Raw genomic sequence first — 13,349 nt, forward strand, 5'->3', positions numbered from 1 at the left:
AATCATCTGAGAAGGTATTAATATCCAGAATATATAAATAACCCTTACAACTCAACAACAAAAAGCCCAATTAAAAATGGGCAAAGAACCAACATTTCTCTAAAGCAAATATACAAATGGCTAGTAAGCACATGAGAAGATGCTCAACATCACTAATTATTGGGAAATGAAAATCAAAACCTCAATGTGATACCACTTCACATCCACTTGGATGACCACTGTAAACAAACACACAACAACAAACCAGAAAATAACACATATTGGCAAGGATTGGAGAAATTCTTTGTGCATTGCTGCTGCTGCTGCTAAGTCACTTCAGTCGTGTTCGACTCTGTGTGACCCCATAGACGGGTGGTAATGTAAAATAATGCAGCTGCTATGAAAAACAGTATGATAGCTCCTTAAAAAAATTAAACATAGAGCTACCATGGACCATAGATCCAGGAATTTCACTCCTGGGTATTACCAAAAAGAACTGAAAGCAGGGCTTTGAACAGATGTTTGTATACCAGTGTTCACAGCAGCATTATTCACAGCAACCAAGAGGTAGAAACAAACTAAATATAGATTAACAGATGAATAGATAAACAAAATGAGTAATATACATACAATGGCATATTATTCATCCATTAAAAGGAGAGACATTTCAATATATGCTACAACACAGATACATTTTGAGAACAAGAGGGAAGAGGGTAGGGGCAATATAGGAGGAGGGGATTAAGAGGTACAAACTAATAGGTATAAAATAAACTACAAAGTTATATTGTGCAATGCAGGGAATATGGCCAATATTTTATAATAACTATAAGAACTATAGATGGAGTATTACCTTTGAAAATTGTGAATCATTATGTTCTATACCTGTAACTTGTATAATCAGTTCAGTTCAGTCTCTCAGTCATGTCTAATTCTTTGCGACCCCATGGACTGCAGCACACCAGGCTTCCCTGTCCTTCACCAACTCCTGGAGCTTGCTCAAACTCATGTCCATCAAGTTGGTGATGCCATCCAACCATCTCATCCTCTGTCGACTCCTTCTCCTCCTGCCTTCAATCTTTCCCAGCACCAGGGTCTTTCCAAATGACTCAGCTCTTTGCATCAGGTGGCCAAAGTACTGGAGTTTCAACTTCAGCATCAGTCTTTCCAATTAATATTCAGGACTAATTCCCTTCAATATTGACTGGTTTGATCTCCTTGCAGTCCAAGGGACTCTCAAGAGTCTTCTCCAACACGACAGTTCAAAAGCATCATTTTTGGCACTTAGCTTTCTTTATAGTCCAACTCTCACATCCATACTTGAATAATACTGTACATCTAATGGATGTATGATGTACAGTATTACATCATATGTGTACATCAATGTATGTATATGTACATATATTGAATAATGAAATTCAATCAAAAAAGTTTGAAGTTGAAAAAACTTATAATAATATTGAAGAAATAAAGTTACTTAGACTGTATGTTAAATAATAAATGAAAAGAAAGTATTTTGAGTCCTTGAAAGTCTAAAAATCTCTTTAATTTCCCTTAGATTTTATTCATAGTTTAGCCAAGTATAGAATTCTAGGTTGAAAATCATTTTTACTTAGAACGCTGAAGTCTCTTTGCCAGTGAAAAGTCTACTGACAGCTGATTCTTGAAAGCTCTTAGCAATTTAGCATGTGCTTTTGAAATAAGACACACTGACTGAGGATGTGGGCTTCCCTAATGGCTCAGTGGTAAAGAATCCACCTGCCAATGCAGGAGATGCAGGTTTGATCCCTGGATAGGAAAGATCTCTGTGAGAAGGAAATGGTAAACCACTGTAGTAATCTTGCCTGGAAAATTCCATGGCAGAGGAGCTTGGCAGGCTACAGTCCATGGGGTCACAAAAGAGTTGGACACAACTTAGTGATTAAACAACAACAATTGAGGACCTAAGAAATTCCATGGGGCCTTTTCCCTTAAATTTTCAAATACAGACAAAGCTTCAAACTTAAATTATAGACACTTGATCTATTTAGAAATCTAAGGATTAGTAATGGTGTGCAAAAATAACTCATTCTTACAACCTTTAGAGTTTTGCAACTAATTGGCCATGCCAATCAAATTATCAAGACAGGGTCTTCTATACTTATTCTAATAAGGAATTTGAATCCTAGGTGGATGCTTGTTTATTTTTATGCTATGTTATAACTTGGAAATAGTGAAGTCTTACTCCCTAACCGAACACTATAGATCCTAATATAAAAAACAGCATGAAACTAATCACTAACTGTAAACACAAAAGCACAGTTGGGGCTGATTTTATCAAGGGAGACTGCTCAATATCTTTTGATACTAGAATTTTAATTAAAAGTGGTATGTGTTTCAATTTTTCATTTCCTTACTTTACATGGGAAGATTACCAAGCCTGAAGGCTTAAATACAAACCAGAAATAATTAAAATATATAATAAAAGTGAGACTTTTAAGTAAACTTTCTTCATGTCCTTATACTCTGAGCTCATTTTAGGTGAAAAGAAAGCTAGTGATATTACCTTAGTTGAGTTGTCTGCTAAATATTCTATGTACATAATCAACTGTACAATCCAGACATTCATAAACTTATTTCTGTCTACAAGTCTTCTTCTGTTACTTATTGTTACCAAAGAAACATAATCTTTTCTGTAACCAAAAAGTCAGTGATGAATGTCCCCTAAATGATATCAAGAAACATTATTGCTTGTGTCTTAATTCTGTTTATAATTTTTAGGTAATTTCAGATGGCTGACTTACAAATTTGTATTGAATTATCTATGCCCCTTAAAGCCATAGAAGATTTGGGGCCTGACCGCCTTTGCATCCAACATCCTAGCTGCTCAGGCTAGGTACCACTGTCAACTCTTCCCACATCCGAATACAGAAACACAAGGCAACATTTCTACACGGGGACTTCTGTACTACCATTCCCTTGCTGCTCCTTAGAGCTCAAAGCAAAATGCATGCTTTTGTTTTGCAACATTCTATTGAATTTTCTGCCTACTGGATTTAATTTAACTTGATGTAATGCTATTACTTTTTTCCAGCAGTCGATGTTGTCTTATATATTTAGTAAACAGTCAAATTACATTATTTTGTTTTATAGAATTTCAGCCTTCTTTTGAAATCTGGCAGCACTGAGACCAGAAAAAGAAGAAAAGGACAAAGAACAGTTGAATGAGCCCATCTCTTAGGGGTCACTGCCTTTGGTTTGTTGTTTTCTTTGTAGCTGTAGCCCTTCTCTAACATGGGATTCAACTCCATCGTTACTATTAAACATCCATTTCACCACAAACATAATGCTCAGTTGCTCAGTTGTGTCCAACTCTTTGCGACCCCATGGACTGTAGCCCACCAGGCTCCTTTGTCTATGGGATTTCTCAGGCAAGAATAGTGGAGTGGATTGCTATTTTCTCCTCCAGGAGATCTTCCCAACCCAGGGATCAAACCCACATCTGCATTGCAGGTGGATTCTTTACTTGCTGAGCCATCAGGGAAACCCCCATAAACATACACTGAAATCTTAATTTTTTGTGTGTGGAGAGTTACAAACCATGTTGTGTATCTCATCAAATCTAATGGTAATGATACTATCACCTATCAAACAGAACATATATGTCATTTTTAACATTTTATATACATGTAGTACATTACATCTTATGTATTATATACTATATATTTAATCTCATTTAAGCCTCAAAGACATTCCATGAGAAAGGAATTATTAATTCTATCTTACATATGAGAAAACAGACGCTCAGAGAGGTAAAGGATTTCCCTAGGGTCGCACAGCTATTCATTATCAATATCAGAACATTAGCCTAGTCTTCTGAAAGGGAATTCATGCTTTTACAAATATCTAGCACCTATCTGTGTTCCCTTCCAGCTATTTCCCACATATTGCAATGAGGGCCAATTAAAAAGAGAATAACAGTTCACATGACTCTTGGGTGAATATATTTCAGCATGTCTTGTTTCAGTTTAAGCGTGGAAAATAGCCCATGGCCTGACAGTTCAGGTTTTCCTCTGTCTTGTACCAACCTACATAGTCACCCCTATTATTCTCTAATCTCTCATGTATGCTTTTGCTCTAGGGAGAAAAAAAAAATTTTTTCCTAAGAAATATTAAACATTTAAATTGCTACAAATTTTTTGTGATCAATTAATTTTGACCAAGTCCCCACTGTGAGTAGGATTTTTAGAGGACATATGGGGAAAGGCTTCCCTAGTGGCTCAGACAGTAAAGCGTCTGTCTGCAATGCAGGAGACCCGGGTTCAATCCCTGGGTTGGGAAGATCCCCTGGAGAAGGAGATGGCAGCCCACTCCAGTATTCTTACTTGGAAAATCCCATGGACCACGGAGCCTGGTAGTCTACCGACCATGGGGTCGCAAAGAGTCGGACACGACTGAGCGACTTCACTTTCACTTTTCATGGGGAAAGGAGAACACGCATATCCTCAGTGCCTTCTGTGGGTGTTATCTCTACATATATAAGTTTAATTAGCCTCTAAAACAAGCTTTCAAGACAGGTATATCCTTTTCTTTTTTTTCACAAAAAAGGGACCTGAGGCTTAGAGAAGCTAAGTAACCCGCCCACTCCCACAGAGATATCTTGAGTTTGTTTTGAACTTCCTAGATGATTGTAATTTCAAAGTATGTGGTTTTTTCATTTTTTCTTTACCGAATTTCTCTCAAGTCGCTGATCATCTAATCAGAGAAACAGATGACCTTTGCAGCGCTCTATAAAAAGCAATGGTGAGATAGCATTTAACACATATTAGGCATTCAATATAATATATGGTAGAAAAGAGTGTGGCCCAGATGATAAAGAATCTTCCTGTAATGCAGGAGATCTAGGTTCGATTGCTGGGTCAGGAAGACCCCCCTGGAGAAGAGAATGGTTACCTACTCCACTATTCTTGCCTGGAGAATTCCATGGACAGAGGAGTCTGATGGGCTACAGTCCATGGAGTCGCAGAGAGTCAGACATGACTCAGTGACTATCACTCAGTCATTGTTTTTTCAGAAAAGAGTATGTTGTTCTAAGTGCTAAACACTACCATTTTCTAAGATAAATGAGTACCAGATATGTGATATAGGTTAAGAGAGAACAAAACCTCTCCTGCCTAAAAGAGTCAAGGAAAACTTCAGGGAGTGAGATTATGATTATTAGTTAGGTGATGATTATTATTTTTGGAATTCTGATTGAGGGAGTAGGAAGGAGAGAGTATTGCAAAATAAGAATGTGGTGCGGTTCAAAGTGTAGGCTCGGGATTGCAAGCTTGCTTTGAGGGATTGTGAGGACAGGACTATGAGTGAGCAGTGAGGGTGGAAATATGGGCTGGAGTCAAGTCATAGAAAAGTTTGAACCTCAGGGTAAGGGATTGAGGGTTTATTTGAGAGAAGGGAACTGTTTTTAAAGCCAGGTGAGATGGAATGATGGGCGTGTTTTGGGAAGGTGACAGTGAGAATCGAACCATCCACACTGGAGGGAATTGTGGGAATGAGGTAAACTATGAAGTCATTGTGTGTGTGCATGCGTGGGTGTGTGTGCGTGTGTGCATGTGACACTGGGTTAAGAGACTTTATGAAAGAAAAGTCGGAGGACTTGAATTGGGAAGGAGAAAGCAATGAGTTAAGATGCCTGCCATGAACACCAGCCTGCTGGGGTCTTTTTGAATTATGACTTTCTCAGGCTATATGCCCAGGAGTGGGATTTCTGGGTCATTTGGCAGTTCTATTTTTAGGGTTTTGTTTTTTTTTTAAGGAACCTCCATACTGCTCTCCATAGTGGCAGTATCAATTTACATTCCTACCAACAGTGCAAGAGGGTTCCCTTTTCTCCACACACTCTCTAGCATTTAGTATTTGTAGACTTTTTTTAAAATTTTATTTTATTTTTAAACTTTACATAATTGTATTAGTTTTGCCAAATATCAAAATGAATCCGCCACAGGTATACATGTGTTCCCCATCCTGAACCCTCCTCCCTTCTCCCTCCCCATACCATCCCTCTGGGTCATCCCAGTGCACTAGCCCCAAGCATCCAGTATCGTGCATCGAACCTGGACTGGCAACTCGTTTCATACATGATATTTTACATGTTTCAATGCCATTCCCCCAAATCTTCCCACCCTCTCCCTCTCCCACAGAGTCCATAAGACTGTTCTATACATCAGTGTCTCTTTTGCTGTCTCGTACACAGGGTTATTGTTACAATCTTTCTAAATTCCATATATATGCGTTAGTATACTGTATTGGTGTTTTTCTTTCTGGCTTACTTCACTCTGTATAATAGGCTCCAGTTTCATCTACCTCATTAGAACTGATTCAAGTGTATTCTTTTTAATTGCTGAGTAATACTCCATTGTGTATATGTACCACTGCTTTCTTATCCATTCATCTGCTGATGGACATCTAGGTTGCTCCCATGTCCTGGCTATTATAAACAGTGCTGCGATGAACATTGGGGTACATGTGTCTCTTTCCCTTCTGGTTTCCTCAGTGTGTATGCCCAGCAGTGGGATTGCTGGATCATAAGGCAGTTCTATTTCCAGTTTTTTAAGGAATCTCCACACTGTTCTCCATAGTGGCTGTACTAGTTTGCATTCCCACCAACAGTGTAAGAGGGTTCTCTTATTTGTAGACTTTTTTGATGATGGCCATTCTGACTTGTGTGAGGTGTTTCATTGTAGCATGATTTGCAATAGCCAAGACATGGATCCAACATAAGGGTCCATTGAAAAATGAATGGATGGAGAAGATGTGGCATATATATATGCTGCTGCTGCTGCTAAGTCACTTCAGTCATGTCCGACTCTGTGCGACCCCATAGACGGCGGCCCACCAGTCTCTCCCGTCCCTGGGATTCTCCAGGCAAGAACACTGGAGTGGATTGCCACTTCCTTCTCCAATGCACGAAAGTGAAAAGTGAAAGTGAAGTCACTCAGTCATGTCTGACTCTGTGCGACCCCATGGACTGCAGCCCACCAGGCTCCTCCGTCCATGGGATTTTCCAGGCAAGAGTACTGGAGTGGGGTGCCATTGCCTTCTCCGGCATATATATATAGGGTGGAGTATTAATCTGCCATAAAAAGGAATGAAATTGGGTCATTTGTAGTGATATGGATGGACCTAGAGACTGTCATACACACTGAATACACATATATACGTAGTTGATTCACTTCTTTGTACAACAGAAATGAACACAACACTATGAAGCAAAACATGAAACAAAAACTATGTTTTTGTTGTTTAGTTGATAAGTGATGTCTGACTCTTTAGTGACTCCTTTGACTGTAGCCCACCAGGCTCCTCCATACATGGGATTTTCCAGGCAAGAATACTGGAGTGGGATGCCATTTCCTTCTCTAGGGGTTCTTCCTAATCCAGGACTGAACCCTCATCTCCTGCATTGGCAGGCAGATTCTTTACTAATGTGCCACCAGGGAAGCCCATAAAGCAACTATACCCCAATTAATAAAAAAAGATACATGCAAAAGCTTTGATGCAGGACAGTGGAAGAATATAGGGAATCTGCAGGACTGGGGATCAAGAGGAGGAACTGTTTCAGATAAATTTACTTGAGCCAATGGCATAATATCCAACTGGAAGCCTCCAAGAGGCAGTCAGAAATGTAACACTAATTGCAATTATCAAGGATTAGAAAAGATGACTTTGGGAGTCATCTGGATCTAGATGAAGGTTCTAGAGGCAGTGATGACCACCAAGAGAGAAAAAAGCAGGGATGTCAGAGAGAAGATGTGGTTAGCAGTGATTCTATCTTTCCTAATTTTATCATTTTCATGCCATTTTCTAAGGGCTAACCTAAGTTGCAGAAAAAATTACTATATATTTTTTACCTACTAAATCTGTCACTCTAGCTGTGATAGTTATAAAATTGTTCATAGAGTGTAATAGGAAGGAAAGACGGAAGGAATATCAATAGGAATGCCAAAAACTTGGCTAAACCTATAAATTTCTTAAGGAGAAAATGTAGTGCTTTGTATAGAAATTACTTACTCTGACATTGTCAAGTAAGTTTTCATTCAGACATAATTCTTATTAGAATTTTAATTCTCTAAATCATAATTATGGATGAAACAATAAGTAGTCTAAGTATTTAATAATGTTAATATTTATTACATGATATAGCTATATATTTTCAATATACAATGAGGCCCCAAGATACATTACATAATGTGCCTTATTATTTAAATGATCAAATAAAGTATCATATTTATTAGGTGGTTTTCACAGAAGCAAGTATTTTCAGGATAAATACTTTTTTCTTGAGAGAGTAAGAAAAGTAGCTCTTTATTATGAGCAAGTGAAATTCTTTTTTAAAACGTTTTATTTTATATGGAGTATAGCCGATTAACAACATTGTGATAACTTCAGGTACACAGCAAAGGAACTCAGCCATACATATGCATGTATCCATTCTCCCCCAAACTCCTATCTCATCCAATCTGCCACATAACATCAAGCAGAGTTCCCTGTGCTATACACAGGTCTGTGCTGGTCATCTGTTTCAAAAATAGCAGTAGCAGGTTACATTCTTTAAGTCTAAGTGTCATTGTAGTTTGCTTTGTTTTGTTTTAAAACAGGGCTTACTGGGGCTTCCCTGGTGGTCCAGTGGTTGAGATTCAAAGCTCCCAATTCCGAGGGACTGGGTTCGATCCATGGCCAGGGAACTACATCCCACATGCAGTAACTAAAAATCCCATGTGCTGCAACTAAGACCAGGAGCAGCCAAATAAATAAATAAAAATAAGTTTCTTATTTTTTAAAGGGCTTACTGTAAGTATTTAATACTTTGAGAAGAATAATATTTTACAATAACTTTAAATATCTTGTAAAATGGATGTTTTAAAAACAGGAATGTTGGTTATCTTTAATCTCATTATTTTGTTGTATTTATTTTGTGACACAGAACATAATCTCAATCCTACCTCCTCAGACCTAGGATTTCTAAATCTCTGTTTTCCACTCAGGTAGTACAATTGTAATGTTTCCCCTCTTATTTTCATTTTTAATCACTTATTTAGTCTTTTATAAATTCCCTTTAATCTGCTCACATTCTTCTGGTAATAAAGTGTACAAATCTGACCATAATTTTCCAGGTCAAATCATAACAGAGTCATTTAAATGTCAACAGCCACATTTTTCAAATGGGGATCCCAGGAGTATTTTCCAACTCTGCAAACCAAACAATAATACTATCTAAGGACACTCAAATCTCATGCTTTGAGGAAAAACTGGAGAGTTTGTAAAGAGATAGGAAAGTGTTCCTTTCTCAGCATTCACTATTTAACAAATTCAATTTACCCACTCTGCTTTTTTGTTAATGTTTCTTTTTTTTATTTTTGCACTACTTTCCAGTTCTACAACTATTGGTAATTGCCATAGGCGATACAGAAAATTGTATAAGATGAAAACCTGACTCTGTGTTGAAATTCTTGTTCCTAGAAACTCTCTTGAGCTTGCAGTTCTTAACAGGTAAATTTCATTTTACATACATATGGAGGCAAGAATACTGGAGTGGGTAGCCATTCCCTTTTCCAGGGGAATCTTCCCAACCCAGGGACTGAACCCAGGTCTCCTGCATGACAGGAGGATTCTTTATAGTCTGAGCCACCAGGGAAATCCCATATGAAAACAGTCTCCTCCAATTTTATGACATCCTTTGTACAGTGCCCTTCAAGTTTCCAAATGAACTTTGTGCAAAATATTGAACTTTAAAGATTTCTCATTGGAATATAGATATTAGAAATGTTTTACTATTTTGCTTTTCTGTGTGTGTGTGTGTGTTTTGTTTTGTTTTGTTTTGTTTGGCCCCAATTTGCAGGATCTTAGCTCTCCAACCAGGGGTCAAACCTGTGCCTCCTGCAGTGGCAGCATGAAGTCCTAACTGGTGGATCACCAGGGAATTCCCAGAAGTGTTTTAAATTAATGCAATTCATAGTAGAAAAGGTGATGATGCTTATACTAGATTTCTTTTGTGTCAATTGTTATCAAATGCAGTTGTTGTAACTATTACATTTAGGAATTCAAAGCAGTATAGGAGAATGACATACTTTGTGTGTACTACCACTAGCTAAGCCCACCTGGTACTGTGATGGACAACCCCAGCTAACATCAGGGGCTAGTTTTGGAGGTAAACATACGTAGTGACAGAGGGAAGAAGAGAAACTGATTTCTGCAGGTAAAAGTTCACCCCCCTACTCGAATTAGCAGGAGCCATGGGAGGGATGTGGTTTTAATTTTTGTTGCTGTTCTCAGGAGAAGTTAATTTTCTATTGAATTCACTTTCTTACGTGGTAGAAGGGCCGACACGACTGAAATGACTCAGCACACACACAGGTACAGAGTACAAATACGGGTGGGGAGGTGAGGGAAAAATAGTCTTTTCAACATTTTCACTTCTGTATTTTAAATTCCAGTCAAAATCACGGTCGAGTTAGAGCTCATGAAGACTTGCTTCTTCAGTGACACTAACATCTCCCAACACACTGCCATGTGAACTGATCCTTGCTGGGGCCGTATGGGGACTTCCGTGATGGCAGGAGCAGAGAGTCCAAGTAGGCGGCTTTCATGATAATTAGACTCATTTCACAGGCTGAATTTCCATGTTTAATTCTCCATTCCCATATCTGATTATCTCTATAGGTAATGCAATTAGCTAAATCAAACATTAACTATGACAGACTCTAAAATCTGGTTGGATCTGCTTTAGCTCTGCATAGACGACAAATAGGGCTTTCCAGGTGGTGTTAGTGGTAAAGAATCCGCCTGCCAGTGCAGGAGACCTAAGGGACATGGGTTCAATCCCTGGGTTGGGAAGATCCCCTGGAGGAGGGCGTGGCAACCCACTTCAGTGTTCTTGCCTGGAGAATCCCATGGACAGAGGAACCTGGTGGGCTACAGTCCATGGGGTCACAAAGAGTTGGACACGACTGAAATGACTCAGCACACACACAAGTACAGAGTATAAATAGGGGTGGGGAGGTGAGGAAAAAATAGTCTTTTCAACATTTTCACTTATGTATTTTAAATTCCAGTCAAAATCACTTGCTCTTGTGTTCAGAAATACATGCCTGTGTTTGTTGAAAGAAGTCTTCATTTTTAAAAAAATTTATTTAGGTTTTAATTGAAGGATAAGTGCTTTACATAATTCTGTTGTTTTCTGTCAAAAAGGATTAGACTAATAAAGAGAACCAAACACCTAAGATGCACATCGACAGTATTTAACTTCAAATAATATATATAATACATAACATGATATTATACAAAGTAAAATACTAAGTGCCATAATGAGCATATATATTTAATTCCATAAACTGACAATTTGTTAGTAGTGATTAAGCAAAGGTTGGCATTCTTGAAGAAAATCATCCTTTTATTTCTGTAGTGTATTTTAAGTAAAATATGCTTATTTTTAAATTTGTATGCCTTCCGATACGTGTTGATCAGTTTTGACTAGTTATTCACATCTATCATCTTTAACACTAAAAGCTTTTCAATAATTACTTATGTTAAGTTCTTGATGTAATTTGACTGAATTAACAATGCTGGGGTGCTTTAAAAATTTTTTGATTTTACATTTACTACCATAATCTATTTTACTCAGAACAAAACCCTGAAGCACTACCTGAATTAGCAGTGAGAAATGATAACTGTCAGACTGTGGATCTCACTCATGATCAGAATTTTCTACATGGTACAGCAAAGGTCTTACAGGTGCAAGAGTGCTAATGACAAGGACGACCAAGAAATATGGCAGCATTACTTTTTCTCAGACTCTCAGTCTGAGAGTGGCCCTTTGCGGAGTATGTCTCTGTTGAATTTACTGTCAGCTCAGGCTTCACTGTCAGAAGGGAACAAAAGCACTGTTACAGTATTGGCCACAATTTAAACCCAATTGCTTTGTTAGAGTCCTAGGTCTACTCAGAAATTTCTCCGAGAAGACTGTGAGTAACTGATTTAACCCTGCTTGCCATGGCTGTGATCTTGGCTTCTGAGAGACAAAGTCCTTACTTAGCCAGAAGGGACATGTTCTATCATTCTATCTATCTTTTTGCTTATAATAATGTAAAGTCTGGGACCAAGAATAGTGTCCTTGTATTTGCTAAGAGGGTTCTTTCACTTGTGATCGGTTGTATTTTTTCTACAAGAGATTATCCATTGGCTACTTACCCAAAGCCCAGATTATTCTAAGAGCCCCAGAAGCTTTCTGATCCACTGTGCCAGTTCACAATCTGGAGCTGTTCTGTCCATCTGTGTGGATCATGATCCACACAGATAACCTCTACGCGAGCCTGAAAGCCTTCATCCTAGTTCATGGCAACATGACTCATCCCAAACGTGCCCCACCTTGGCACATCAAATCTCAGACAAATGTCATGAAGACAACTAGTGAGTGGTGGGGCTGAATCGGCACCAGTCTATTAGAAAAACAAAAGACGCATGTCCTACCTCCATCCCTTTGAGGACCACCAATAGGTTATTTCTTTTCCTTTTCTCTCCTTTTTGTAGATTGTGCTTGTCAACGTCTACATTTATATTAACCAGATTTTCATCCTAAAAATTAACAATAATATCTGATATACTATTTCCCACATGAACTTGAGACAACCTGTGAAACAGGAAGGAAGATGTTATCATTGTGGAGTAAGATAAAGGGAAATAGCCTAGAATTTTAAGATCACACTGCTGCTGCTAAGTCGCTTCAGTCATGTCCAACTCTGTGCGACCCCATAGACGGCAGCCCACCAGGCTCCCCCGTCCCTGGGATTCTCCAGGCAAGAACACTGGAGTGGGTTGCCATTTCCTTCTCCAATGCATGAAAGTGAAAAGTGAAAGTGAAAAGTAAAAGTGAAGTCGCTCAGTCCTGTCTGACTCTTAGCGACTCCATGGACTGCAACCTATCAGGCTCCGCCATCCATGGGATTTTCCAGGCAAGAGTACTGGAATGGGGTGCCATTGCCTTCTCCTAAGATCACACTATTTTAGGTCAAATTCTAATTTTGACAATGTGATCTTGGACAAATAATGCAAATTTTCTCTGATTCACTTACTCTCTTCAGTAACTGAAATAATAATAATAATTGTATCTACCTCAAAAGGCATAATCAGGATTAAATTAGCCAATACCTGTAAAGAATGTAATGCCTGACATGTTGCAATGTCTTGGTAAAACTGACCTGTTGTTAATGAAGCCCAAATATGTAATAGAGATGGGTTCAGATTCGGCCAGGAATCTGACCCTGTTCTACCATGTCCTGGAAAAACATGATTAAATATTTTTTATCTGGCATATTTTTACAATTTCCAGTTAACTG

The 13,349-nt window shown here is 38.4% G+C and overlaps 1 protein-coding gene across 1 annotated transcript in view; it reads right to left on the reverse strand.

The window, feature by feature from the left end:
• The window catches only part of LOC133260177 (WAS/WASL-interacting protein family member 3-like), a 52,392-nt gene that overhangs the window by 31,693 nt on the left and 7,350 nt on the right, over positions 1–13,349 (reverse strand). The window contains exon 5 of the mRNA XM_061438369.1: positions 12,484–12,588. Coding sequence (XP_061294353.1) covers positions 12,484–12,588 — 105 coding nt within the window. The remainder of the gene's footprint in view (positions 1–12,483; positions 12,589–13,349) is intronic.

This window comes from Bos javanicus, chromosome 14, assembly GCF_032452875.1.
Source record: "Bos javanicus breed banteng chromosome 14, ARS-OSU_banteng_1.0, whole genome shotgun sequence".
NCBI lineage: Eukaryota > Metazoa > Chordata > Mammalia > Artiodactyla > Bovidae > Bos > Bos javanicus.